The sequence below is a fragment of the Manacus vitellinus genome, unplaced genomic scaffold (genome assembly GCF_001715985.3).
Source record: "Manacus vitellinus isolate BGI_N305 unplaced genomic scaffold, ASM171598v3 scaffold_52_pilon, whole genome shotgun sequence".
Taxonomy (NCBI): Eukaryota; Metazoa; Chordata; class Aves; order Passeriformes; family Pipridae; genus Manacus; species Manacus vitellinus.
The window spans coordinates 3,204,058-3,228,532 of NW_021940628.1; the positions used below are offsets into that span (position 1 = coordinate 3,204,058).

Sequence of the window (24,475 nt, forward strand, 5' to 3'; positions counted from 1 at the left end):
AATCGGGATAAACCCCCTTCCACTTCCTTTGCTACTTGGGCAACAGCAGAAAAAGGTACTTAAATGGGTCAAAAGCAGCAAGTCTTGTTTAGGCAGAGCTTCCCCTCTCCCCCTGCATGGGTGTTTAAATAATTTGGGGTTATTTTTACACACCTTGACTCGAGTTTCTCCTGGTTATTCCACGGGAAGGTCTGGAGAGCCAACGTGTGCGTTATGTGTGGCCATCCCTGCTCTCCACACAGAGCACCCTCGGGGGGTTTGGCACCTTCCCAGCCTGGAGAGGCTTTTCTGGAGCTCAGGGACAGGAACCTGGAGGGCTCCAAGCTCTGCTGCCACGGAGGGGTTGGGATTTTGGGAACTGGGAGAGGAGCTGGGACACGGCGGGTGCTGGAGCAGCAGGGACAGAGCAGGGGGTGGCTTTGGCCAGGGGCACGAATCCCGGGATAATTTAGGTTGGAAGGGACCTGGGGGTCAAGGGTGGGCCAGGAGAGCCCAGCTGGAGGCAGGAAGCAGCTGCTTCCCTGCAGGATCCACGGGAATCTCCCAGCTCTGCCCTCCCTGGGGTTGCCCGGCTGATAAACTGAGGGGGGACAGACCTTGGCCCCACAGCTGAGTGTCCCCTCTGGCCCTGACCCTTCTGGGGTCCTTGTCCTGCGAGCTGGGGGAGCCCCCAGAGGGACAGCCCAGCCTGGCTGCCCATGGAATTCAGGCCTGGAAGCCTCTCCCTGGGTTTTTGGGAGCACTCCCTGCTGCAGGACACGGCTCAGCAATGCCCTGGGCTCCCTGTGTGCCCAGCCCCATGTGGCAGCACCTCCCTGACCCCTGCCCACTGACCCCTGCCCACGTAGGATCAGGGCTCTGGCTCCTTCTCCCACCCCTCAGGGAGGAATCCCAGCACCTTTTCCTGCTTTGGGCAGCGGAGGTGGCATTTTTTTTTGGCAGGCTGGCTGTCCAGCCACGAGGCTGGAGAATGCTGCTTTACTCTAAGAGCACTGAATAAGAGACAGAAGTAAAAAAAATAATATATATTTATATACATATACACACACACACACGCACACACACACACAGAGTAAAAGAATAAACAAACCAGGGAAAAATAAAAAAACAAACCTACCCTGTGGTTTTCATTAGGCAGAACCTCAGCTGACATCAGGGAGGGGAAAAAAACTAGTGCTTGGATGGGAGAGCATGGATGTAAACACCACCCTCGAGGTTTAATGCTGATTTCCCTTGGAGTCTCCTGCAGGAGGAAGCTGCCTCGGTGACACAGGATTTCACTTCTCACCTGGGAAATGCCACTGCTGCCTCCCCTGGCTCCAAAAAGGGGCCCTCAGAGCAAACAGCCTCAAAGCCTGGATCAACAAGAGCAGCTCTGCTCCTCATCAGAGGAGGCCAAACTCGCCAAAGCCTCGTTGTCTTCTAAGGCAGGAGAAATGTCAAGCTGCCTTATCTGCTCCCCTGAAAGCCAAGGCAACCTCTGTGCCCCTGGGAAATAAAGGGAGCAGCTCTGGAGAGAAATTAAAACTCTTATTTGGAGTTGCCATTTTGGAGGATCAATATGAAAAGGGCAAAGGCTTTTTGAGGGGGGAAATCAGGATTTGTTAAGAGTTCTTTTTCAAGAGGTTTTTGTCCCTCGGTGTCTGTCAGCGGTTTCCTGGTCAGGGGGTTTGGACACAGCTCAGATCAGCAGCCAGGGAGAGGGGGAGTGTTTCCTCCCCAGCCCTGAGAGCTGCAGGAACGAACACAGGGCAGAAAAAACCCCAGCAAGAATGCCCAAAGGAAAAAGAAACGGGGAAGAGGGGAAAAAGCTTCCAAAGTTTCGCTTTCCCCATCGGGAGGGTCCCATTTGAAAACCCTTCCCCTGCCAGAGCCCTGGGGGGGTAGAAAAAACCACAAACAAATATCCCACAAGCCCAAACACAGACAGAACAAGAGCTCATCCTTTCCCATCCTGGTGTTGTCCATAAATCCAGTCAGCACCTTGTGCACAACCCCTTTGTTGCCCAAGGTCTTCCCAGAGTTGGGGGGCAGCTGGTGGGGCCCCCCACTCATCCCACGGCTCCCTCTGGGAACACACCACCAGCAGCAGGCTGGAAAAGCCTTCCCAGGTGCTCCCCTTGCCCAGGGAAGTTGGGCTGAGCCCCCCTGGCAGGGTGGGGAGGGAGGAGCTGAGCAGGAGCAGACCTTTGGTTGGCTTCGTGATCCAGGATGGAGAGCGGGGAAGGACGGCAGGGGACAAACCCAGCGGTCCCTCAGGAGGTCACACAAAGTCCAACGAGGTGCAGCAGCTTCTCCACAGCCTCAGCAAAAGGTTGGGAGGAGGGAGATGGGCAGGGGATGGATGGAGACTAGTGAGGTGAAACACAATCATCCACCAGACGCCGACCCCGGAGCGATCTGGGATGGGGGGAAAGGAAAAGCAAACAGCCTGTTATTAACACACAGAAATGCTGGGAGAGCCTGCAATGGCTTCCTTATCCTAAACTGAGAACATTCCAGTCTGGAAGGGCTCTACAGGCCACAGGGTGCTTTTGATTATGACACGAAGTGATGTCTCTCTGCAGTAAAACTTTGAAATCCCTGATCACTGAGCAAAATCCCGTCAGGATTCACCCAGGGAATGCTCCCTCTTACAGACCCGACTCTTCCTTCCCCTTTGGACTGTTCTCACCACAGCTTTACAGGCACTTGCTTGGCCACTGGTCTCCAAGAGGTTCCCAACCAGCAGCCAGCACATGGTCCCATGCAGGGCCAGGAGTTGGACTCAGTGATCCTTGTGGGTCCCTTCCAGCCTGGCATAGTCTGGGATTCTGGGATTCTGGGTTTGGCCCTGTGTTGAGATGATCTCTTAGAATCAGAATATCCTGAGCTCAATCCCACAAGGACTGAGTCCAGCTCCTGGCCCAGGAAGAACCACAAAGTCTTTTGGGCCATCTGAACAGCTCCAGGGGCTCCTCTGACCCACGGCTTCAAAACTGCCAGAGGGCAGGGTTAGGTGGGACACTGGGAAGAAAATCCTCTCTGTGAGGGTGGGGAGGGGCTGGAATGGACTGCCCAGAGAAGCTGTGGCTGCCCCATCCCTGGGAGTGTCCAAGGCTGGGTTGGAGCAACCTGGGCTAGCGGCAGCAGAAGGGTGATGGGGTGACACGACCCTTATGATCCCTTCCAAGCCAAGCAGGCCACGGTGCCGTGGTTTTGGGGTGCCAGAGGGGGGCCCAGCAGTGCCCCAGCTCACTCACCAGGGGGTGGGTGCTATACTGCCGTGCACACCGTGCTCACTGTGAACTCGGCCTCGCTGGCCATGATGTCCGTGGGCTGCAGGTTCCGGTCGTACATGGGGTTCTCGAAGGTGGCCCTCACGTTGGTGTTCTCGTGGCCAGCATAGCCATTGAACGGGACTTTTGGTCTTCTCCTGCAGCAGGGGAGAGCAAACCCACAGAGGTCACACAGTCACAGAGAGTCCTGAGCGGGAAGGGACACACAAGGAGCATCCAGTCCAACCCTCAGCCCTGCACAGGCCCAGCCCCAAGAGTCACCCCCTGTGCCCCAGAGGATCAGCCAAACCCTCCTGGAGCTCTGGCAGCCTTGGGGCTGTGCCCACTGCCCTGGGGAGCCTGGGCAGTGCCCAACCAGCCTCTGGGGGAAGAACCTTTTTCTAAAATCCCACCTAAACATTCCTGACACAGCTCCAGGCCATTCCTGCAGTTCCACCCCCTGCCCTGGGCAGGGACACCTTCTACTAGACCAGGTTGCTCAGAGCCCCATCCCACCTGGCCTTGGGAGAGAGGGGAGACAGGATGGAAGGAAGGAGGGAAGGAAAGAAAGGGAGAAAGGGAGAGAGAAAGAGAGAAGAAAGAAGGGGAGAAAGGGAGAGAGAAAGAGAGAAAGAGAAAGAGAAAGAGAAAGAGAAAGAGAAAGAGAAAGAGAAAGAGAAAGAGAAAGAGAAAGAGAAAGAGAAAGAGAAAGAGAGAGGAAGAAAAGAAAGAAGGAAAGAAAGAAAGAGAAAGAAAAAGAAAGAGAAAGAAAAAGAAAGAGAAAAAGAAGAGAAAGAAAAAGAAAGACAGAGCTGCTTTTGAGGAAGGCAAACCCCTGGGGATGAGGCAGACAAATCTGACTGTAGATTTGCAGCACAGCAGCTCCTGGGTGCTGCTGCAACCCTGGGCACCCTCCCTCTGCAGAGCTCCCACAGCAACACCCTGATCAGGAGAAAATACTAATTTACAACACATGCAAGGCCAGCTTGAACACTGGAGCGTGGAATTTACTTCGCTCCATCCTCCTTAAAGTGGCCACAAATCTTATTAATGGTCAGAAACCCTCTCACTGCTCTCTCCTCCCAAGCCCTCACCCCTCCATGGGGCTCTGCTTCATTACTTTTTCACCTTCTGAATTAAAAGAGGTCTAAGGGGGTGGGATTTTAAGTCCAGCTCAACGTTTGTGAGAGGCCCCCCCAAATTTGTCTCCTGCCCCCCAAAACCCACCTGTGTTTGTAGAGATAAAGCACAAACCCTGCAATAATCAGGGCGATGAAAGGCACGAGGATGGCGGCTGCCACGGAGCTGCTGTTGGATGCAAAGTGGTGTCCTATGGATTCAGGATCCGTTTCCATCATGCTGAGGTCTGAAACGCAGCAGAAAAGAACACATTTCAAACCAGCACTGCAAGAAAATGGGCTTTGCTGGGGGCTTCCAGCAACTGGAAGTGGTGCTGGAAAAGGCAATGGAAAGCTGCTGAGCTGCAGATGAAGGATGGCCTGGAGATCCAGCCCAGCTTAGACAGCATCATTTATTTAGGGCTGCAATTAAAGGGAGATGTAAATAGATTTATCTTGCCAAAATGTTCCAACCTGGACACATAAAGCTGGGCTTTAAGGGGAGACTTTGGAATGCAATAACGAGCAACCTAATTCTCCATAAAGGTGAGAACATCCCAAAAATCCCAAGAAAGAGATTAAAAGCTCAAACCACATTTTAAGAGATATTTAGGGGCTTAAACTTTGTCTGTTTTAAGCCCTCAGGAGCCTCTGGGATTTCTGAAAGGGCGACAGAGACACTTTCTGTGGCAGAAACGGGGCTTGGGCCTGTCAGAATTTGGCAACGTGGAGAAAAACTATGTTTTTGGTTTTTTTTTTTTGTCCAGGTGCTTTTTGTGGCTCCAAAACCCCTTTCTGTCTTTGAGCAGCAGCCTGTTTACAGGCTTCACATCACAAATTTCGTTGTTGTGCTGTTCTGCCTCCCACAATCTCCCGCCCTGGGCGGGTTCAGCAGAAGGGCTGAAAATTCAAGGACAGGAGAAACACCCCCTGTTTGAAACCCTCCACCACCACCAAGGCAGAATCCAGGGGAAAAAGCCCCAATCTGAGGAATTTTACCGAGTCTCTGGAGGCCAAACTGCCCGAAGCCTTTGCCCCTCACGAAGCCCTGGTACACGAAGGTGCCGCTCGAAGACTCCGACGAGACCTGCGGTGACAGGAGAGGGGAGATCAGCCCGTCTGCCCAGCACCTCCCCGGGCTTTCACACCCATCTCACAGCACAGCCCTTTGCAAGCTCAGGCATGGAGTTAATTTGATTTAATTCCCCGGAAAACCGCGGTGCTCCGGGAGGCCTCTCAGTGCCCGACAGCTCGAGGCCCTCACGGCTCGGAGGAGGGAAAACAACAACAAAAAAATCCTGTTTTGCAATAAACTCCACCAGACACTGCTGATCCCAGAGGGGGAACAAAGGCTCTGGGCCACCACTGGCCACAGGTCAAGCAGATGCACATTTCTGCCAAGCTCCAGTGGATCTCTGAAGGGCACAGGAAGCTCGCAGGGGGGTGAGGACTTGGCTCCATTAGCTCTTTTTGCTTGATGTTTAGCAGACATAAAACGTTAAAATGGAATTAATCACGTTGTCTTCTCCTCAAGTGCTGTCTGGGAGACGCAGAGATTTCAAGCCACGGGGCAATAAAGCCACGCACAGCTGCGAGGGAGCACGAGGAGCTGTCACGCCGCGTTACATCCTGGGCTGGAAAAGCGCCCCGTGTCCCCCTCAAGGACTGGTCACTGGAGCAGCCTCATGCTGCCACCAGCTCAGGGAGTTATCCCTCAGCTCCAGGGAGAGGAAAGCCAGGCTGTGACAGCAGCAGGAGGAATTGTGGGGGTGGATCTCGTGCCCGAGGTGCCCCCGCGCTTACGTGTCCATCCAGAGCCCATTTATCGTTCTTGAACTTGTTGACGAAGATCTCCACCGGCCCCATGATCTGGTAAACCTGGAGGAGCAGGTGCACGTCTTCCTTCTTGTAAATGCCTGCCAAAGAAGTGGAAGTCACTGACTTTCTGCCTGAGGGGGCAGAGAAACCCCCCTCGTCACCTCAGGGGGGGACCAACCAACCCCGGGACGAGCGTCAATCCCCACGAGAGGCCACCTCGTGTCCTCACCAGACACCTGGAGCTCCACACCACTGTGGTCTATCAGGGTGGCATTGACTTTACTGGTGGCAGGGTCGAAGCTGGTGACAGACAGCATGGCAGGCTGCTTCTTGCCCAGGTACTCGTAGGAGCCTTTCCACAGGGAGTTCCTCGCGAACACGTCCGCAGGCACTGGAAAGCACAGCGGTTGGGAATGCACCAGAACAGCAGCATTGCCATGGATTTCCAGGGGTTTTTTCAGGGATCAAAATAGAGGAGAAGTTCTTTCTTTCTTTCAAGTCACAGATACATAATTAAATGTCTCAAATCCCACCCTCTCCCTGTGCCATCACCGCTGAGGACGAAGCCAAGGAGAGGAGAACAAACGACCCCGTGACCTTAATTTGGTCGTTCTGACAAAAAAACAGCGTGAAAGCTTTAAAAAGAACCCCACCCCCAAAATAATTTATTAGGAAAAGCTAACACAACCTATTTTAAAAAAAAAAAAGGGTTGAGTGTCCAACCCTGGAATCTCTGGAATGCCCCGGGGAGGGCAGCGGGTGCTGATGCACGACTTCTCCAGGGAAGCACGGGCAGGGTGGGGCACATGGGCTGCTGCCAGCAAGGATCTGGGTTTGAGAAGGGCTGGGCAGGGCTGGATGTGCCAAGGTCACTGCTGTGTCCCACGGGAATGATCCCACTGTGTACCTGAGAGCTTGGCGAGCGGCGGGTCCCGCGCGGTGCCCACGGGCCTCCCGCTGGGACGGACGTCGGCTGCAAGAGAGGGAAGATCCAGGGTGAGCTCCCACCCCCCAGGAGAGCCAAACAGCTCTGTGTCAAGGTTAGACCATGACTGCTCCTCTGTGGCAGGTAAAAGCTGGGTGAGGTGAAGGACAAAGAAGGTGCTTCCAGACCCAAACCAGCCGTGTGAAGCCCCTCAGGTGGCTCTGGGGGATCCTCTGGCTGGAGAGACCCTTCCCTTGGCTCCAGCTCCCACCAACTGAAAACCAGGCTCTGATTTTCCTCCCCTTCCGAGGGCAAAAAATGCCAAACCCAAATGATGCTCTGGACACCTCTGAACCCTGACCCCAAAACTGAGTCCCTGGGTCTTATCCACAGACCAAAAACTGCCTTTGTGGGACATCAAAGGCCTGTGTGCTCCACAACCAGGAGACAAACACAGGGCTCTGGTGGGGGTCTGAGGGCTGCAGTGTCCCCTGGGCACACACAGCCCCATTGGCACCCCCTGCCCAGGGCTTTACCCAGGCAGATGGGGGGTTTTCCTGTCCAGCTGCCGTCGGCTTTGCAGGTCCTGTGCTCGGAGCCTCCGGTGAGGTAGAACCCGCTCTGGCAGGAGTAGATCAAGGTGTAGCCCAGGGATGGCAAATCCAGAGCTCCCACGTTGGCATGGGAAGGTGTCTCCGGCTGCTTACAGTGGTGAGCTGGAAGGGACAAGGGAAACAGGGCTGAGGGACATCACCCACGGGACACAGGGAGGCCAGAGAGGGACACCAGGGTGTCAGCAGGGACAGAAACCTCCTGGAAGAGCTTCTACCCAACAGCTTTCCCTGCTCCCTGAGAAATGCCATGCCTGGATTCTTCCCAGCCAGGTGAATTAATGAGAAGATTCCCATGGCTGGGATTGCTCTTGCTGGATAAAGCTCTCAGAGGACCCTTCACTCAGCTCTATGAACTGAAAATTTGGCTCTGCCCAAAAAGTGGGCATCCCCTACTTTTAAGGGAAAAAGCCAAAACCAAAGGATGTTAAAGCACCTTCCTTTGAGCTCTGAGCCCAGAACTGAGCCCCAGGTGTATCTGCAGGCTGGAAACTGCCTTTGCAGGACACCAAGAGCTGGTAAATTAAGCCAGTGATTCCAGTGAGGGCTTTTATACCACCTCTCTTCATGGGACCTACTAATCACGTGCTCCCAGCTGCCCACAGCATCACCCAGCGAGGTGTGCAGTGGTCAGAAATCCCTGTAACTGCTCAATAACTCTCAGGATTTGGCCACAGAGGCTGAATGAGAGCTTGTCCAGCTCCCTGTCCCCAGAGCAATGCCAACACTGCTCCAGCAGCTCCTGCAAATGTGTCACCCCCTTCCCTGAGATGTTACGACTCCAAACCAGTAAATCCCAAAGCAGGGAAGCTCCCTCTCCTTCTCCCTGCAGATTCACAGGCTCACAGAATGGTTTGGTTGGCAGGGACCTTAAAGATCATCTAGTTCCAGCCCCCAATTTTTGCCAGCTATGTCCTTCCTGCAGCTCTCCAACTGCTCCTAATTGAAAACAAACCCTTGGCAGCCCTCAGGAGGTACCAGCATCGCCCTCCCTTCACAGAGGAGGAAATATAAACCCCAGAGAGCTGGAAGAGTGACCTGAACTCACATGGTTTGGGAGCCCCAGCACTCATTAGCTCCTTCCAGAGCAGCCACCCCCTGTCCCCTGATGCCACATGTCAGAGCATTTAAAGCTGGGTGTCCCAGTTGTTCTGTTCACAGAACAAGCATCCACAGGGCTTGTTAGTGGAAAAATATCTCCCCAGTAAACCACCTCACGAGGGAGAGGAAAGAGCTTTTTAATACTCATGACCCAGAGGGCAGGATGGGTATCACCACTTAAACACATTAAAATAAACTCCTCCTGCTGTAGCAGGGAGATGATGGACAGCTTAAAGGGAAGAGCAGCACGTTCCCAAAGAGGAGGAGGAGAAGCTCTGCTCTGCTGGAGAGCCCTCCTGGTTAAATGTTAACCTGCTCCCCAGGGCCAGCTCACAGCTCTGCCACCAAATGGGCTTTCAGGAGCACAAAACAACATTTCACCTGACAACTGTGTCTCTGAGGAAGGGACAGGCAATGAAAATCTCATCTGAAATCACAAGTGGCTGCTGGTGCAACGTCAGGAGAGAAGGGACGGAGTGAGCTCCCTTTTATCACAGTGTTGGAGAGTCAAAGAGGGGTTTGGGTTGGAAGGGAGCTCAAAAATCATCCAGTTCCACCCCCACAGGGACACCTTCCACCAGCCCAGGTTGCTCCAAGCTGGCCTTGGACACTTCTGGGGATGGGGCAGCCACAGCTTCTCTGGGCAACCTGTGCCAGGCCCTCCCCACCCTCCCAGGGGAGAACTTCTTCCTCATCTCCCAACCTTCCTAAAATCTGACATATTTCCTCCAAGAATGTGTTTTCTCACAGCTCCCTCCTGAATTCCCAGCTCTCCTGAGCCAGTACCAACCCCAGCCTGGCTCCAGGCTCTGGCTCCCTGTGCCATTCCCAGGACTTACGGACACAGTCGGGCTGGACGCCGCTCCACGTCAGGTTGGGGAGGCAGGTCCTGGTGGTGGAGCCCTGCAGCAGGTACCCCTTCTGGCACTTGAAAAAGATGATGCTTCCCACCTGTTCCAAGGGCAGGGAAACACTGAACTCCCCCAGTGCCACGCCGGGAGAAAAAGGCGCTTCTAGAATTTTCCATGTTGGCCATTCCCCCCTCGTCCTGTCACTCCAGGCCCTTGTCCCAAGTCCCTCTCCAGCTCTCCTGGAGCCCCTTTAAGGAGCATTTCCCTGTCACACTCTGCCCCAGCCCCCCCAGCAGCTCCAGAGGGAGCTCCACTCCAGTGCCAGCTCCCGACTGCCAGCTCAGACAAAAGTCAGACTTGTAGTGTCTCAGTATTAATTAAAACCTAAAATTAGTTCATTAACCCCCAGGATTAAGATAACTAATTAGCAGCAAAACTGCAGGATCCACTTGGCATTGGGTAACCACATGGAATCAACTCTCCCAACAGGGAATGGGCACCCACAGGGACAGCAGGAGAGGGAGCACCTCAGGGCATCCCTTTGGGTTCTCTCCCTCCATTCCACAGATTTCCTGCTGCATGGGAGCTGAGATAAAGGGAAACACCTGTGGAATTTGGACTGAAAATTAATGGAAATGTGAGGAGTAATTACACCAATAACTACTAATTAGCACTGCAATTAATATCATGTACAATGCAGTGCTGGTTAATCCTGCACAAACACAGCCCGGGGTCTGACACTGGGATCACACCATCCCAGGAGGACTCACAGATCTGTGCCAGGGCTCAGGCAGGGGCTGAGCACGGCAGGTTTTGGGGATCCCACTGCCCTGGCAGTACCTGGTATCCCTGGGAATTGTTCTGCATCCCAAAGAGAGGCACGCCGGGGTCCGCACACGTGGTGAGGCTGGGGTCTGCAAAAACAGGGAGAGGGGGTAAAGGAGGGGCCACCCCAGAGCTCTGCACACACACCCTGCTGTGCCTCTGCTCAGCTGCAGTGCTGGGATGCTCCAGGACCTGGCTGGGGGAGCAGGGAGCTGGAGCATCCCAGGATTCCCAACCTTCCTTCTTCCACTTGCTCACCGCAAACACCTCTCAAAATATCCCCATTAACAGGACTGTGGAAGGCAAGGAATAAACTAAGTCCCCCCAAAGTCAACAGTGGGGGCAGGAGTGGCTGCCCCCAGCCTGCAGCCAGAGGAGAGCAGAGCACAACTTCTCTGCTTCCACTGTTTATTTTTAGGCCTTTATTCCTCAGGATGTGACTCATCAGTCCCTTCCCACGGCCACGGCGCTGTCTCCAGGCCCTGGGGATGTGGGGAGTGACTAAACAAGGGCCACAGAACGTGGCTGATTTGGGGCTAATTCATCTCCCATCCTTTGGCTCTGCTGAAGCTGCTGTCATTTGTCACTGCTGCAGTTTCCATGGGAGCCCCCTGATAAATCACTGCCTGGAAAATAAAGAGAGAAAGAGCCCCCTGGCTGGGGGAGGCACAGGGTGATGGATGAGGGCAGAGCCTCGGCCTCCTGGCTGTGCCTGGGCAAGGTCTGGGTGCTGGAAGCTCAAAGTATCCAAAAATGGGTGAGATCTGAATAAATACAGCACTTGGGGTACAGCTGTTTGGGTCACAAACTGCCATCCTGGGGTGAGGTTTTGCAGACACACAATTCTCTTCCTTTCACAGGATCAATAAACCATTAAGGTTGGAAAAAGACCTTGAAGATCATTGAGTCCAACCATTCCCCCAGCACTGGCATTAAACCAAGTCCCCGAATGCCACACCTACATTTTGGGTTTTAAATCCCCCCTCCCCCCAAGGCAGTCTCTTCCAGGGCTTGGCAACCCTTCCCACGAAGAAATTTTCCCTAATATCCAGTCTCCTTCCTCGTGGTTTGCTTTGGGCAGACAGACCCTCAGCACATTCCCTCAGCAGCAGGAGCAGGGTTGGCTGGTTCAGCCCTCTGAGAGGTGGGTCCCACACATGTCCAACAGGATCCCAGACAAGGATCTGCAAGGAAGCACTGAAGCATTCCAATCCAACATTTCCAGCACAGGAGCAGGTGCTCTCAGCCCCCTGGATGTGAGAAAGCTCCTGGTGAAACCAATTGGAGGTTCAGGCCGTGACTCTTTTTGCATTCCTGTAGTTGGTGGTGCATTCAGGATGGAACCAGAAGGACTGAAATCCGTGGGGAACAGCCCCATGGATGTGTTTCTCCCCACTGCCCACGTGGGGGGATGGTGGTGATGCCCTTTATCACAGGAGCCCTGCAGCTCAGGAGTGCAGCCAGGGCTTCAAACAGGCCAAGAATGCTGGGAGTAGTTCTGGTTACAGACCTCCCAGAGGTGTCACAGGGTTCAAGATGAGCACCTGAGGAAGGTGTGGAAATGTCAGCCTGAATCCCAAGGCTGCAGCTCAGCAAGGCAAGCTGGGGGAGTTTGGTTTCTGCCCACACACTGAGCCCCAGGAAGGTTTGGGTTGGAAGGGAGCTTAAAAATCATCCAGTTCCACCCCCCTGCCTTGGGCAGGGACACCTTGCACTAGACCAGGTTGCTCCAGCCTGGCCTTGGACACTGCCAGGGATGGGAATCTAAGCAGTGAGGAGAAGGAGGGGGGTTGTTTATCAGCCAGTGCCCACAAACCAAAAGCATCCCTTCACGTCCCCACTTCCAGGGCAACAAAACACTCATTTCTGCAAACTCAGAAGAGAAAACCAAAAAGAAAAGAACCAAAAGAAAACCAGGGGAGCTGGGTGAGGGCCCAGAGCTCTTCCCTTACCTATGCAGCTGGGCTGGGTCCCACTCCACGTCCCGTCAGACTGGCAGAACCTCCGGGCTGAGCCCACCAGCACGAGCGGGGCCAGGCAGGAGAAGGACACGGAGGAGCGGTAGGTGAAGCCTCTGTCCTCCCTCCTGCCCTGGGCTGGGGTCCCTGGGTCACCACAGAACACAGCTGGAACGGGCAAAGGGACAACAGGATGGCCATGAACCGCCTCAGGAGAAAGGAGTGTTAATAAGCTACAGACAGGTCTGTGAATGGCCCAAACCCTGCCACCAACTCCATGACTGGCTGCTCTCCTTGTAATCCTGGTAATTAACTTGCACCTTCTCCCCCATCTTTTCCCTTTTTTCCTCTCTTTTTCCCCCCTAAATGCAGGCTTAGCTTCCAAATGTCTCCCTAATTGCACCATGTCACTTTGCTACCTGGTTCTGTGTCACACTAATTATCCAGGATCCAGGGAGAGGTGCAAGGAACACGGGGAGGGTTTCGTGTGATTTAATATGAAAATGGCTATTGTGCAGCTGCCAGCCACTGGAAAAGGAACTCAGAGCTGCCTTTGGCATTAGGAGACATTGAACTGGTAGTTTTTGGCATCAGTTCCTGTATCAGGCACACAGGTTTCCACCCAGCCCCACTCTGCCCTCACAAAACATTCCCAACTCCTGCTGTGACAGAGACACAGAGCTTTTGGCCAAAGGCTTTTTCCCCACGGCCTTTGGCAGTTCCAGGAGCCCTGACTGCAGCAGATCCAGCCACTGGGGAGACACTGGACAAGCACCCAGTTTGGAGGAAAATCCTCAGGTTTGTTCCAAGTGTGACCTCACATCTCTATTGCCAACAGTGTCCCCAGGGCCACCCCCTTACAGGTGGCAAACCAGTGCCCCAGCAGTCTGGCTGCTGTGGGAGGTGGGCAGAGCGTTCAGACCTTGGGGCAGAGGCACTTCAGGCATCATCACAGCAAGAAAAATCCCCACTGGCTTCAGCTCATGCCCGACTTCCCCTGGGCTTGGGGCAGGAGGCACAGCAGGGCCACCGAAACCAGCCACTGAAACCAGCCACTAAAACCAGCCCCACTGGGAGCAGAGGTGATGGAAAGGGCATCAAACCAGCGGGTTTTGGGGCAGGATCCTCCCGGCCCCTGGCTGGGCTCCTACTCACGGAAGCACTGGGGGACGTCCCCGCTCCAGGTGCCGTTGCCCTCGCAGGTCAGCACGGCGGGCAGGGACAGCTGGTACCCCTCCAGGCAGGCATAGCTCACACTGGCCCCCCAGCTGAAATCCGTGCCCACCACCTTCCCGTTGGGAATGGCCTGGGGGGCTCTGCAGGTGATGGCTGTGGGGGGAGACAAAAGACAAAAGCAGGCTCAGTTCCTGTCGCTTCTCCACGAAGGGCACGGTCGTGTAAGGTCAAAGCCACGGCCTGCCCTCCAGGGGAATCTCCTGGTGTGGTGGTTTGAGCCACCACAAAAATCTAAAATCTGATTTCCAGGCCTCCCCCACCCTTTCCCATAATTTTATCTCAACAGCCAAGAGAAACTTTCAGGCAAGAGGCTGAAAAAGGGGAAGTACATACATGGCACAGACTGGGGTGAAAAGGGGAAGTATATACATGACACAGACTGGGGTGAAAACTCCAGGATTTTACTTTGAAGTTTGGAGTTAACCAAACCATAGAAAATGAAGAACCATTTTCCCTGATCTCTCTCCAAATCAGAGTCACTTCATTTCCAGCTGAAGGGAAGAACCTGCCCTGACTTGGTGTGAAAACTCATCTTGGATTCCCTGGGAGATTGATACGTTTTGGACAACCTGGCTGAGTTTCTGATCAGCAGCTAAAGCAACAACCTGTCGGTATTTCATCCACTCTGGGGTGGTTTAATATGACATTTTTGCAGTGCTTTGCTTTTCAGCTCAGGGGAGCATTGGGAGAGATGCTAAACCTGTGCAAATCAGCCTGGCCTCCAAACATGACTCTTGGCCACATTCTGGATTATTCCTGCAGCATTAGCTCAGTGCAGAGAATGAAAGAGCAGCGTAAGAATTGCTCTTTACAGCCTCTGAAGGAGCTGCAGTGCATTATAAAGTTCCTCTGTGGTCTGTATTTGTATCAGCATGATGACAGGTGAATTTTCCAGATTGCTAAAGAAGTGCACAGATGCTGCTACAAGTCTTATCTGCACTTGGTGGGTGAGTAAAACACTCACAGAAGAGATCCAGCCTGCCCAGCAACTGCTTTATTATTTCCTTTTTCTATCTCTGAACCACAGGAGCAATCTCAGAACAGAGGAATAATGAAAAGGCTCAGAGGAAACATTTTTCAGATGATTCCAGACGATGCCAAGAAGCGTGTGCTTGCAAAACACAATATTTCAGTGGAGTTTGATCTGAGCTTTTGTGAAGAGGAAGGAGTCACTTTGCTCCCTGGGCTTCGCTCTTCCCTCTCTACCACACAGGTAAGAGCAGCTGTCTCCCTCCCAGGCACAGTGTGGTGATTGATGGACTTAAAGATAGCAGGGTGTTCGTGCTGTAAAATGTGATAGATGGTGTAAGAGCCATAAACAGGGGAGAGATGGAAGGACAGAGCCCAGAGAAGCACCCGGGGGGCTCCGGGCACGACGCACAAGTCGCCGCGACTTTTCACCTCGTCCCAAAAACTTTGGTGGCCTGGGGACCCCTCCTTACCCTTGCAGGCGGGTTTGGTGCCGTTCCAGGTGCGGTCCTTGGTGCAGGTGAGGGAGGAGGCCCTGTCTGACTCCATCATGTAGCCGGGGGTGCACTGGAACACCACGGACTGGTTGTAGGTGAAGTCGGAGCCCAGGCGGACGCCGTTGGCCGGCACGCCGGGGTCGCCGCAGTTGATCACTGCCAAAGGCAAGGGGAGGAGCATTTCTGGCTGCCCAGCCCTCCTCTCACACCTCTGGATCTGCCTGAATGAGATACCTGATGGTCCCCAGGGCTTTGGGCAGGCAGGTCAGAGGGCCATGGGCAAGGGAGGGTTTGGAGCACACGGCACGTAGAGGGAGCCGGGCTGGGCACGTGGAGAATCATAGAATCATAGAATCCCAGAATCAGCTGGGTTGGAAGGGACCTCTGAGATCATCAAGTCCAACCCTTGATCCAACCCCGCCGTGGTTCCCAGCCCATGGCACTGATGCCACATCCAGTCTGTCCTTAAACACCTCCAGGGATGGAGAATCCACCCCTTCCCTGGGCAGCCCATTCCAATGGCTGAGCACCCTCTCTGCAAAGAAATTCTTCCTAATATCCAACCTAACCCTCCCCTGGCACAGCTGAAGACCCAGCCCTCTTGTCTTGCTGAGAGTTGCCTGGGAAAAGAGACCAACCCCCCCCGGCTCCCCCCTCCTGTCAGGGAGTTGCAGAGAGTGAGGAGGTCTCCCCTGAGCCTCCTCTTCTCCAGGCTGAGCCCCCCCAGCTCCCTCAGCCTCTCCTCACAGCACTTGTGCTCCAGTCCCTTCCCCAGCCTTGTTGCTCTTCCCTGGACCTGCTCCAGCCCCTCCATGTCCTTCCTGAGCTGAGGGCCCAGAACTGGACACAGCACTCCAGGGGTGGCCTCACCAGTGCTGAGTCCAGGGGCAGAATCACTTCCCTGGACCTGTTGGCCACCCTGTTCCTGAGCCAGGCCAGGATCCATTGGCCTTCTTGGCCACACTGCTGGCTCATGTGCTGGCTGTGCCTGTCCTCAGTGGAGTGAGCAGGGACCTTAATGGCACATTAAGACTTTGCAAGAAGCTGTATTAACACACATTAAACATTGAAGCAAACCCAGGTCAGGTCCTGGCTGGGGGAAGGCAGGTCCCCCCCCCTTCAGCCCAGTTACTGCCTCTTATGTAAGGCCACGTTTGGCCCCGTCCACGTTCCTCTGCAGGAAACACAACCCCTTCCCTGAGGCTTTTCTGAGCAGGGGCCCTGCTCAGGCTCCTCCCAGGAACTCTCACGTTCAGGAGCAGCCCCAGAGAGCCCCCCGAGGCTGGCCAACATCTACTCATGGAATTATTACAGGGCTCCCTTCATCCAACTGGAAGAAAACAAACTCCAAGCAAGACTTTTCCATTAGGCACCGGTAGAGAGCACGGGCTGAGCCTCTGCTGCTGCCAGGACACAGCTCAGCACAGTTTCTCAGGGTGACACAGGCTACAATGAGCCCAGACACCCCGTCCCCAGGGCCCTCATCCCCCAGGGATCTATCCCAGTGCTCACCTGTGCACTCTGGACTGGTCCCAGTCCACGTCCCGTTCACGGTGCAGTGCCTGCTCAGCACCCCTGTGGAGTAATAGCCCTCCCTGCACTGGTAAATGATGGAGCTGGAGAAGACCAGGCCGTCGTTGAAGATGACCCTGGCATTGCTGGGGGTTCCTGGGTTCCCACAGGATATCACTGGAAAGCAAAATGGCACAGTTAAAAAAAAAACCAAACCACCACGAAACACAAACGACCCCTCCAAAAAACGAGGTTTTCCTCCTGCAGTGAACTGTTCTCAGTGAAAGCAAGATGTGCTGCAGAGCTGCTGGATCAGCTGTTCCATGGAAAAGCAGCTGCATCAACCCAGCAGGATCCCCAAACCACTCCCCAGCTCAGAGCAGGGCTCTGCCCTTCCAAGGATCTGCATCTCTCTCAGGGGACTGGAAAACACTCTGTCCCTGCATCCACTGAAGCTCCAGCCCTGCTGCTCTCCCAGGCACATCCTGGGAGAATCCCCCCCTGCCTGATGGACTTGTGTCCATTTACTGCAGGGCCTTATCCTGCAATAATCAGCCTCGTGGTCCCACAGCTTAACAAAGCAGTGGTGCCAAGCCTGGAGTCCCTCCACATTCCAGGAGTTTGGGAGCCTGGAACTGAGTGTGCCACTTTGCCTTTGGGATCCTAAAATATCCTGAGTTGGAAGGGACCCACGAGGATCAGAGGCCAAGTCCTAATACTGGGATGTCAACAACTGTGCAGCATTGAGAGGAAGGAGAGCAGTAAAGGGAGCCTGCTGCCCTCCCACTGTGGCACTGCTCACTGCCCAGCCATAGCCAATTATCCCTTCAGAGGAGGGAGAATATCCTGGGAATACAATTACAGGCTTGTCAGTGCCCAAGTTTTATGTCTGAAGTGCCTCAGCACCCCAGGAACAAAAAGGCCTGGGGATGGTGGAGCACAGAGCCCTGCCAGGACAAAATAAGCACCTGCAGTAATTGCCCCCAGCCCCTCACTGACTCCGAAATTACAGCACCCAAAAGAAAATCACAGGAATCAAGGAAAGGCTTCAGCCACAAATCCCAGAACACTCCTGGCTGCCCCCCTTCCCCAGCAACACCCCAAAAGCTCTGTGAGAGCAGGGACCCACGGTGACCCATCCTGGGCCCTCCCTGCACCACACACTCCAGTTTTTCCAGTTGTTCTCCACGGGGAAGCACAAACTCCAGCAGGAATGCAACAAGCACAGCCCACCAAGGCGAGGAGAGGAGCCTTCCCCTCTTGCTGCTTGGTTTGCTGACAGCCTGTTAACACAGGAGCTGCTTGGAGGCAGATCTGTCTGACAGGAGGAAACTAATAACTGCTCTGGGCTGTGTGCACACAACTCCTCGTGGCTCCCGAGGTGGAGCTCATTACAGATTCCAGTGTCATTTCCCAGAGATGCTGGGATAAAAGTCAGATTCCATCACCTCGGAAAAAAAGCTCTGAATTACCATTTCACTGCCTGCCCGTCCATCAGTTCCCTCCTGCCCACCCTCCTCCACTTCTTCATGTGGCCAAAAAACACACACGGACGACCCCCAAATTATTACTTTTGGGATTAGGAGGGGACTCGTGGGAATGGTTTAATGGCAGAGTGGATCAGCTGGGACCTGCATGGGCCAGACACAAGAGAAGTCATAAATATAAGGATGAAAGGATTGAATGTCTGAAACAGCAATTTAAATATCAGTAGGATCTAATCATGCAAGAGAGCAGTAAGGGGGCAAATAATTCCCTCTGGCTGCAGTGGGAGGTGTAAAATGAATTAGGAACACGAAAAAAATGGTTTCTGAGGCCACTGGGGGGGGCCTGCAAACAGGGACAGTGGGACCCCTGACAACAACCAGAGCTGATCCCCACGATCCCATCCCTGCAGGGGGAATCTGGGAAGCTCCTGCCTCTTACAAAGTGCCTCTGCTACAGAAAACATCCCAGCTCAGAGGTGCTCCAGAGCTCAGCAATAATTAATCGGGTTCCAATCCACACACATCCATTTTCTGAAAAGCTTTCAGGTTTCCCTTTGCCTTCCTTTGCTGCTTCCTGTGAGTTTTACAGCGAGAAGCTGCTGGGAGGAGGGAATTTCTCTGGGTCCTGATTGGGCATGTTCAGACGATGCTCAGACGAGGCCACTGAGCTGCCCCCCCAGCACCCTGAGCAGGGCAAGGAGCAAGTGCTGGTACTCATGAAACATTTAATTTCTCCTCACTCTGCCCAGAAAACCCCCCCTGGACACAGTGAGAGGGGTGTGAGGAGCAGCCAGCCCCTCTCTCAGGCATGAGGCGCCAGCGGTGCCTGTCACTGAGGTGACATGTGAGCTTGTGTCCTTTGCATGTCCCCCCTCCTCTGAGCTGCTCCTCATAACCCCCAGTTCTTCTTTCAGGCTCTGCTCCCATCCCAAACACTCTCCTAATGATGTCTGACACATCAGCAGGACCTCCTGCTGGAAGAAGGGACAGCTCAGGGCTTGTGGAGTCTCAAAGCCTTTCCTTCAGGGCTGGTAATTTCCAGGCTGTTTAATTTAACCAGTAACCCATAACCCACCCAACTATGCAGAGAGAGGAAGAATAAAACAGTCTAGACCCGAATCCCAGCCCTGCCACCTCCCATGTCCTCAGCAGTCAAATGAGCAGCAGACAAAACTCTGCTCCTTTTCCCAGTTATCGCTTAAAATAAATCATTTCTCTCTACTGAAACTGCCAAAGAGCAGCCAGAGCCCTGACTCATTTTGGATGCAGCTTTAATTCCCTCGGAGAAACAACAAACACTATAAAAGCAAATATTCTGCTCAGCTTTTAAGAGGGGGAGGGAGTGTAGAGTACAACTGTGAGCCCCTTCCCGCATCGCTCCTCGGCGAACACAGACAGGGCATCAGGAAGGAGGAGAAAGGAGGAAAAAAAAGCCCCAAACATCTAAAATTACATTTACACTTTAAAATTTGCTGGAAATTAAAGCTAAATGAGGCCTGAAATCTGCCATTTTGGAAAGCTGCTCTTACTGAGCACAACAAAAGCAGAGCTCCACAAACCCGAGTGAAGCAGGAGGCTCAGGCAGAGCCCCTGCAACTCATCTCAGTTCACTCCAAACCATTTGTCCATTCTGGGAAAAGCAGTTGGGACTTCTTCCTGCCTCCCTGTTCCCTTGGTTCCCTTAGAAGATGTTTTAGTGGGTAAAAGGTATGAGATCCAGAGCTGAGGAGTTCCAAGGTGACCCCACACCCCCTGGACTGGTCCCGGTGCAGGAGGACACGATGGTGCAACATCAGCTCCCTGACCCCTAAGTCAGGCAGATCCTTTGGAACTGAACCTGTTAGAGCATCTTACCCTCTCTGAAATGCAGATAAGGGCTTTTCTCTCCTTCCCTCCTATTCCTGCTGTTGGATTTGCACTGTGTCCACAGGCACTTCCACGTCCCTGTGCTGTGGGTCCCCATCTCCTGCTCCTCGGGCTGAGCCCCTCTGTGCCCACCCAGCAGCTGATCTGGGCAGCAACTTCCATGAGCTCCCTGGTGACCTGTGAAGCACCATCAGCCTTGATTTTGCTCCATTTTGGGAGCTGGGAGCAGCAAACCCACAGCTGAGTCCTGGTGAATGCACCACTGAGGTGCCCATTCCTCCCAAGGACCCCCCTGGGCACTCAGCCTTCCCCTCCAACTGCCAGGAATTCACCCCAAACTCAACTCCCCTCTCCCTCTCCTATAAATACCTGTTCCAGAGGGCTGAACACACCACTCAAAGTGCAGCCAGAGAACTTGGGACTCGTGGTGAATACAAATGCTCATCCCTGGGCATCACTCTCCTACACTGGCCAGTCAGCACTTAACATTAAGTGACTACATTAGAGGCATAATGTTATTATTATTCATAAAGTATGGGAAAAAAAATCTGCCAGGGATCTGGATTTTGGTGCCTCTGGAACCTGATGGGTTATTTATCCTGAGATTAATGAACGGAGCCTTCCCACTGATGGAAAAAAACAGAGAGGGGAAAAAAGAACCTCCTGAGATCTGAGTGTATTAATAACATGATTCAGTGTCTTTTCAATCAAGAGCACCATCAATTTGGAATAAATTTCCAATTCATTTACAAACTCTCTCTAAGCTTTTGGCTTTTGAAACAGCTGGAGAGAAGCACTTGCCCAGGTCTCCTTGCACTTGGTCTCCTGCCTCATTTTTGGCTTTTGTTCTTACCCCAGCTGGTTTTTAAACACTTGTCTAAAACAGTAGCAGGGAGCAGCAGAGCCCAGAGAATCCAGTGAGGGGATTATTTATTGGATTATAGGGTCTTACTTGATTCCTTCAAATGGAAAAATCAGGGGGTTTGGGGCTTTCAAACACAAAAAATGTGCTTACTGGATTATAATTTGCATTTTGCATTTCTGCTTAATGGAAATGACTCTTGCTTGTGCCAGTTCCAGCTCTGAGGGAGGGTGGAATCTGCTGGTGTTTCTCATTCTGCTGAATTTCCCCCACAAGGCAACAAGGAATTAGTGGCACCCAGAGTTCTGACCCCAAAAAAAGGCTGTTTCTGATCAGGAGGATCAGGGGACCCCAGTGATTCCTGAACAATGGTCTGTGGGGGGGGGATGGCAGGAAATAAGGACCAGATCCCAAAGGCTCTTCCTGCCCTACACCTCCACCCAGATGTTGGCACTGACCTGAGCATCCCAAACCCCTTCTGCTGGAGCAGAACCCAGCTGGGGCTGCAGAGAAGTGATGCTCCAAAAACCCTCCTGTGGGGTGTGACCCACGGATGGCTGGGAGGAGGAGGAGGAGAACCCAGGAGGAGGAGGCTCCTGGGCACACATTTCCTCCTCAGTGTTTGGAGGAGGTGACAAGCAAGAGAATCCTCTCTCTCTGATTTCACAGAATCCCAGAATCAGCTGGGTTGGAAGGGACCTCCGAGATCATCAAGTCCAACCCTTGATCCAACCCTGCTGTGGTTCCCAGCCCATGGCACTGATGCCACATCCAGTCCCATCTTAAAAACCTCCAGGGATGGAGAATCCACCCCTTCCCTGGGCAGCCCATTCCAATGGCTGAGCACCCTCTCTGCAAAGAAATTCTTCCTAATCTCCAACCTAACCCTCCCCTGGCACAGCTGCAGACCCAGCCCTCTTGTCTTGCTGATGGTTGCCTGGGAAAAGAGACCAACCCCCCCTGGCTCCCCCCTCCTGTCAGGGAGTTGCAGAGAGTGAGGAGGTCTCCCCTGAGCCTCCTCTTCTCCAGGCTGAGCCCCCCCAGCTCCCTCAGCCTCTCCTCACAGCACTTGTGCTCCAGTCCCTTCCCCAGCCTCGTTGCTCTCCTCTGGACCTGCTCCAGCCCCTCCATGTCCTTCCTGAGCTGAGGGCCCAGAACTGGACACAGCACTCCAGGGGTGGCCTCACCAGTGCTGAGTCCAGGGGCAGAATCACTTCCCTGGCCCTGTTGGCCACCCTGTTCCTGAGCCAGGCCAGGATCCATTGGCCACCTGGGCACACTGTTCCACACTGTTCCAGCACCAAACGGCCGCTGGCAGAGGGGCCGGGCTGGGGTGATGCTGGGGTGATTCTGGGGTGATTCTGGGGACAGCCAGGGGGCTGGGGAGGTGCCAGTACCTTCACACTCAGGCTGGGTGCCGCTCCAGGAGCCGTTGGCCTGGCAGGTCCTGTCGGAGGAGCCGCGCAGGGCGTAGCCGGGCTCGCAGCTGAACCGCACCACGCTGCCCACGTCGAAGGTGTCCCCCAGCCCGATGCCATGGGAGGGGATCCCCGGGTCACCACACACGCCCTGGCTGCCCCCTGCACGGAGAGAGCAAGCCTGTGATGAGTTTGGACCTTCTTCCCCCCTCCGAGGGGAATTTAACTCTGACTGGCTGCAGGAATTCCATATGGAACCCCCCCCCACACACTCCTGGTTTGAAGCTTGTTGCAAACCATGGCCATGACTCCTGAATGCCAGGATGGAGCTTCCACCACCTGCAGCTGCTTCTGGTGGCAGCTGCTCCAGCATCAATCATGTGGACACTCTGAGGCACTCTGTGACTCCTGGGGACAGTCCTGTGCAGGGCCTGCAGCTGGACTCCATGAGCCCTGGGGGTCACATTCCGTGATTCCGGGGTTGCTTTCCCTCCAAGCAAGAACTCCAGTGCGCTCCAAGCCCCCCCAGCACACCCCACTGTGTTCACAGAACAGGAGCTGTGGGGTTTGGAGCACAGAGGGGGAGAAACATCCACTCCTGCAGGCTGGGAGCACTTGGAGCTGGAATTGGGGAGCAGCTGGCAGGGGTGCCCTGGAGCAGGCTGGAGGGATGCCCACCTCCCTGCTGCCTGTACCGTGTTCCTGGCTTGCTCCCCCACCAATCTGTGTGAACACATCCCCTCCCAGGGCAGGAGAGCCCATTTCCCTGTGGCAGCTGGTGATGAAGTGCCCAGTTCTGGGCCCTCTCGCTGCAGGTCCAGCCCCTGCTCCGTGTGACACAGAACATAATGAGCACATCCATCATGTGGGGAATGAACTTCCCTGGGCACAGAAGGGGCAGAATGCTCCAGGTCCAACATTTCCTTTCACATAATGACTCGTGCCCAGGTCTTTTCTTTCATCTGGCAAAAAGTGCTGTCACACCGTGGGGATCCTCCACACCCAGCCCTTGGCAGGAGCCCCGGGCTCTGCTCTGCCTCCTCCCTGCTCCTCTAACTGCTCCACATGAGTTTGGTGGGAAGGAGGAGCCTTTCTCCAAGCCTTGGGGTGCAAATGATGGTTCTGGGATCCTGGGCATCCACCCAGCACCCCCCTGAGGGCCATCAGCCTCCAAGAAGTCATTCAGCAAACACAGCAGGTGTCAGTAGGAACCAGGCAGAACAAATCTGAGTGTTCCCAAAAATCCACCCACAGAGATGAGAGGAGAGAGTGAGGAAGAACTACATGGGGAGAAGGCATGAACTGGAGCAGAAAACCCTCCTGAGCAGCTCCAGAGCAGGAACTCTGCAGACATGGCTGCTGAACACCAGGATGACTCCACTTAATTTCCCTTCCCCTTCCAAATCAGAGGTTAAACTTGGTCAAGTGGTGCTGCTGAATCTAAGTGGCATTATTAAAAATTAACACTTGTCCCGAGTGCTTTGCTCATTATGTCACATCCCGTGTGTTGTCCAAGGAACAAGGGATGGGATGGCTTGGGGAGGGCTTTGCACAGCACCCCACCCAGTCACCCAGCACCCTTCCCTCTGCTGGAGGCCACCAGACCCCCCCTGTCAGCACATCTCACTGCATCCCCCAGGATCTTGACCCAAATCTGTTCCACCAGGGACTTTTTCTGTGTATTAGGATGTCCTCAGGGCAAGACCTTTCCCACCCAGGAGTGGGGAAGGACTTCTGCTGCCAAACCCCTCTCTGTGGAGATGCTGATGATGTGGAAACTCATTGTAGCAGCTTCCACCTGCCTGGTGCAGGCCTGGGGCTGCTGTGGGGCTGGAACAGCAGATGTCAGGCCCTGGAAAGAGCTCCTTTTATTGGAGAGCACAGGGAAGAGGGTCAGATGGTGCAGACAGGGTGCAAGGACCCAATTTTGCATCCCACACGTTCCTCCTGCCCGGACTCTGCAGGGAGAACTCCTGAGCAGCAGCTGCAGCTCCCTCCCAGCCCAGCCATGTGCTGCAGGGATTTATTTCTCCTCCTGCCAGCCCAGAGCTTCACTCCCTGCCAGTGCTGATCAAGGTGCAGGAGGCTGGGTGGCTCAGACACGAGGATTTCCAGCCCTCCACAACCTCCCTCTGTACCAGGGGGGCTTCTCCAGCTCAGAGCC

General features: G+C 54.2%; 1 protein-coding gene across 1 annotated transcript in view; it reads right to left on the reverse strand.

Moving 5' to 3' along the window:
* Positions 1 to 2,216: 2,216 nt before the first annotated feature.
* LOC103754072 (CUB and sushi domain-containing protein 1) overlaps positions 2,217 to 24,475 on the reverse strand; it is a 251,808-nt gene continuing 229,549 nt past the window's right edge. Inside the window, exons 56-70 of the mRNA XM_029963058.1 lie at positions 22,291 to 22,473; positions 16,679 to 16,855; positions 15,143 to 15,322; positions 13,620 to 13,793; positions 12,459 to 12,632; positions 10,522 to 10,595; positions 9,670 to 9,781; positions 7,655 to 7,834; positions 7,101 to 7,166; positions 6,423 to 6,584; positions 6,179 to 6,291; positions 5,375 to 5,462; positions 4,485 to 4,623; positions 3,243 to 3,415; positions 2,217 to 2,400 (exon numbers count right to left, since the gene is read on the reverse strand). Of these exons, the coding sequence (XP_029818918.1) occupies positions 3,256 to 3,415; positions 4,485 to 4,623; positions 5,375 to 5,462; positions 6,179 to 6,291; positions 6,423 to 6,584; positions 7,101 to 7,166; positions 7,655 to 7,834; positions 9,670 to 9,781; positions 10,522 to 10,595; positions 12,459 to 12,632; positions 13,620 to 13,793; positions 15,143 to 15,322; positions 16,679 to 16,855; positions 22,291 to 22,473 (1,982 nt within the window). The 3' untranslated portion in view covers positions 2,217 to 2,400; positions 3,243 to 3,255. The remainder of the gene's footprint in view (positions 2,401 to 3,242; positions 3,416 to 4,484; positions 4,624 to 5,374; positions 5,463 to 6,178; positions 6,292 to 6,422; positions 6,585 to 7,100; positions 7,167 to 7,654; positions 7,835 to 9,669; positions 9,782 to 10,521; positions 10,596 to 12,458; positions 12,633 to 13,619; positions 13,794 to 15,142; positions 15,323 to 16,678; positions 16,856 to 22,290; positions 22,474 to 24,475) is intronic.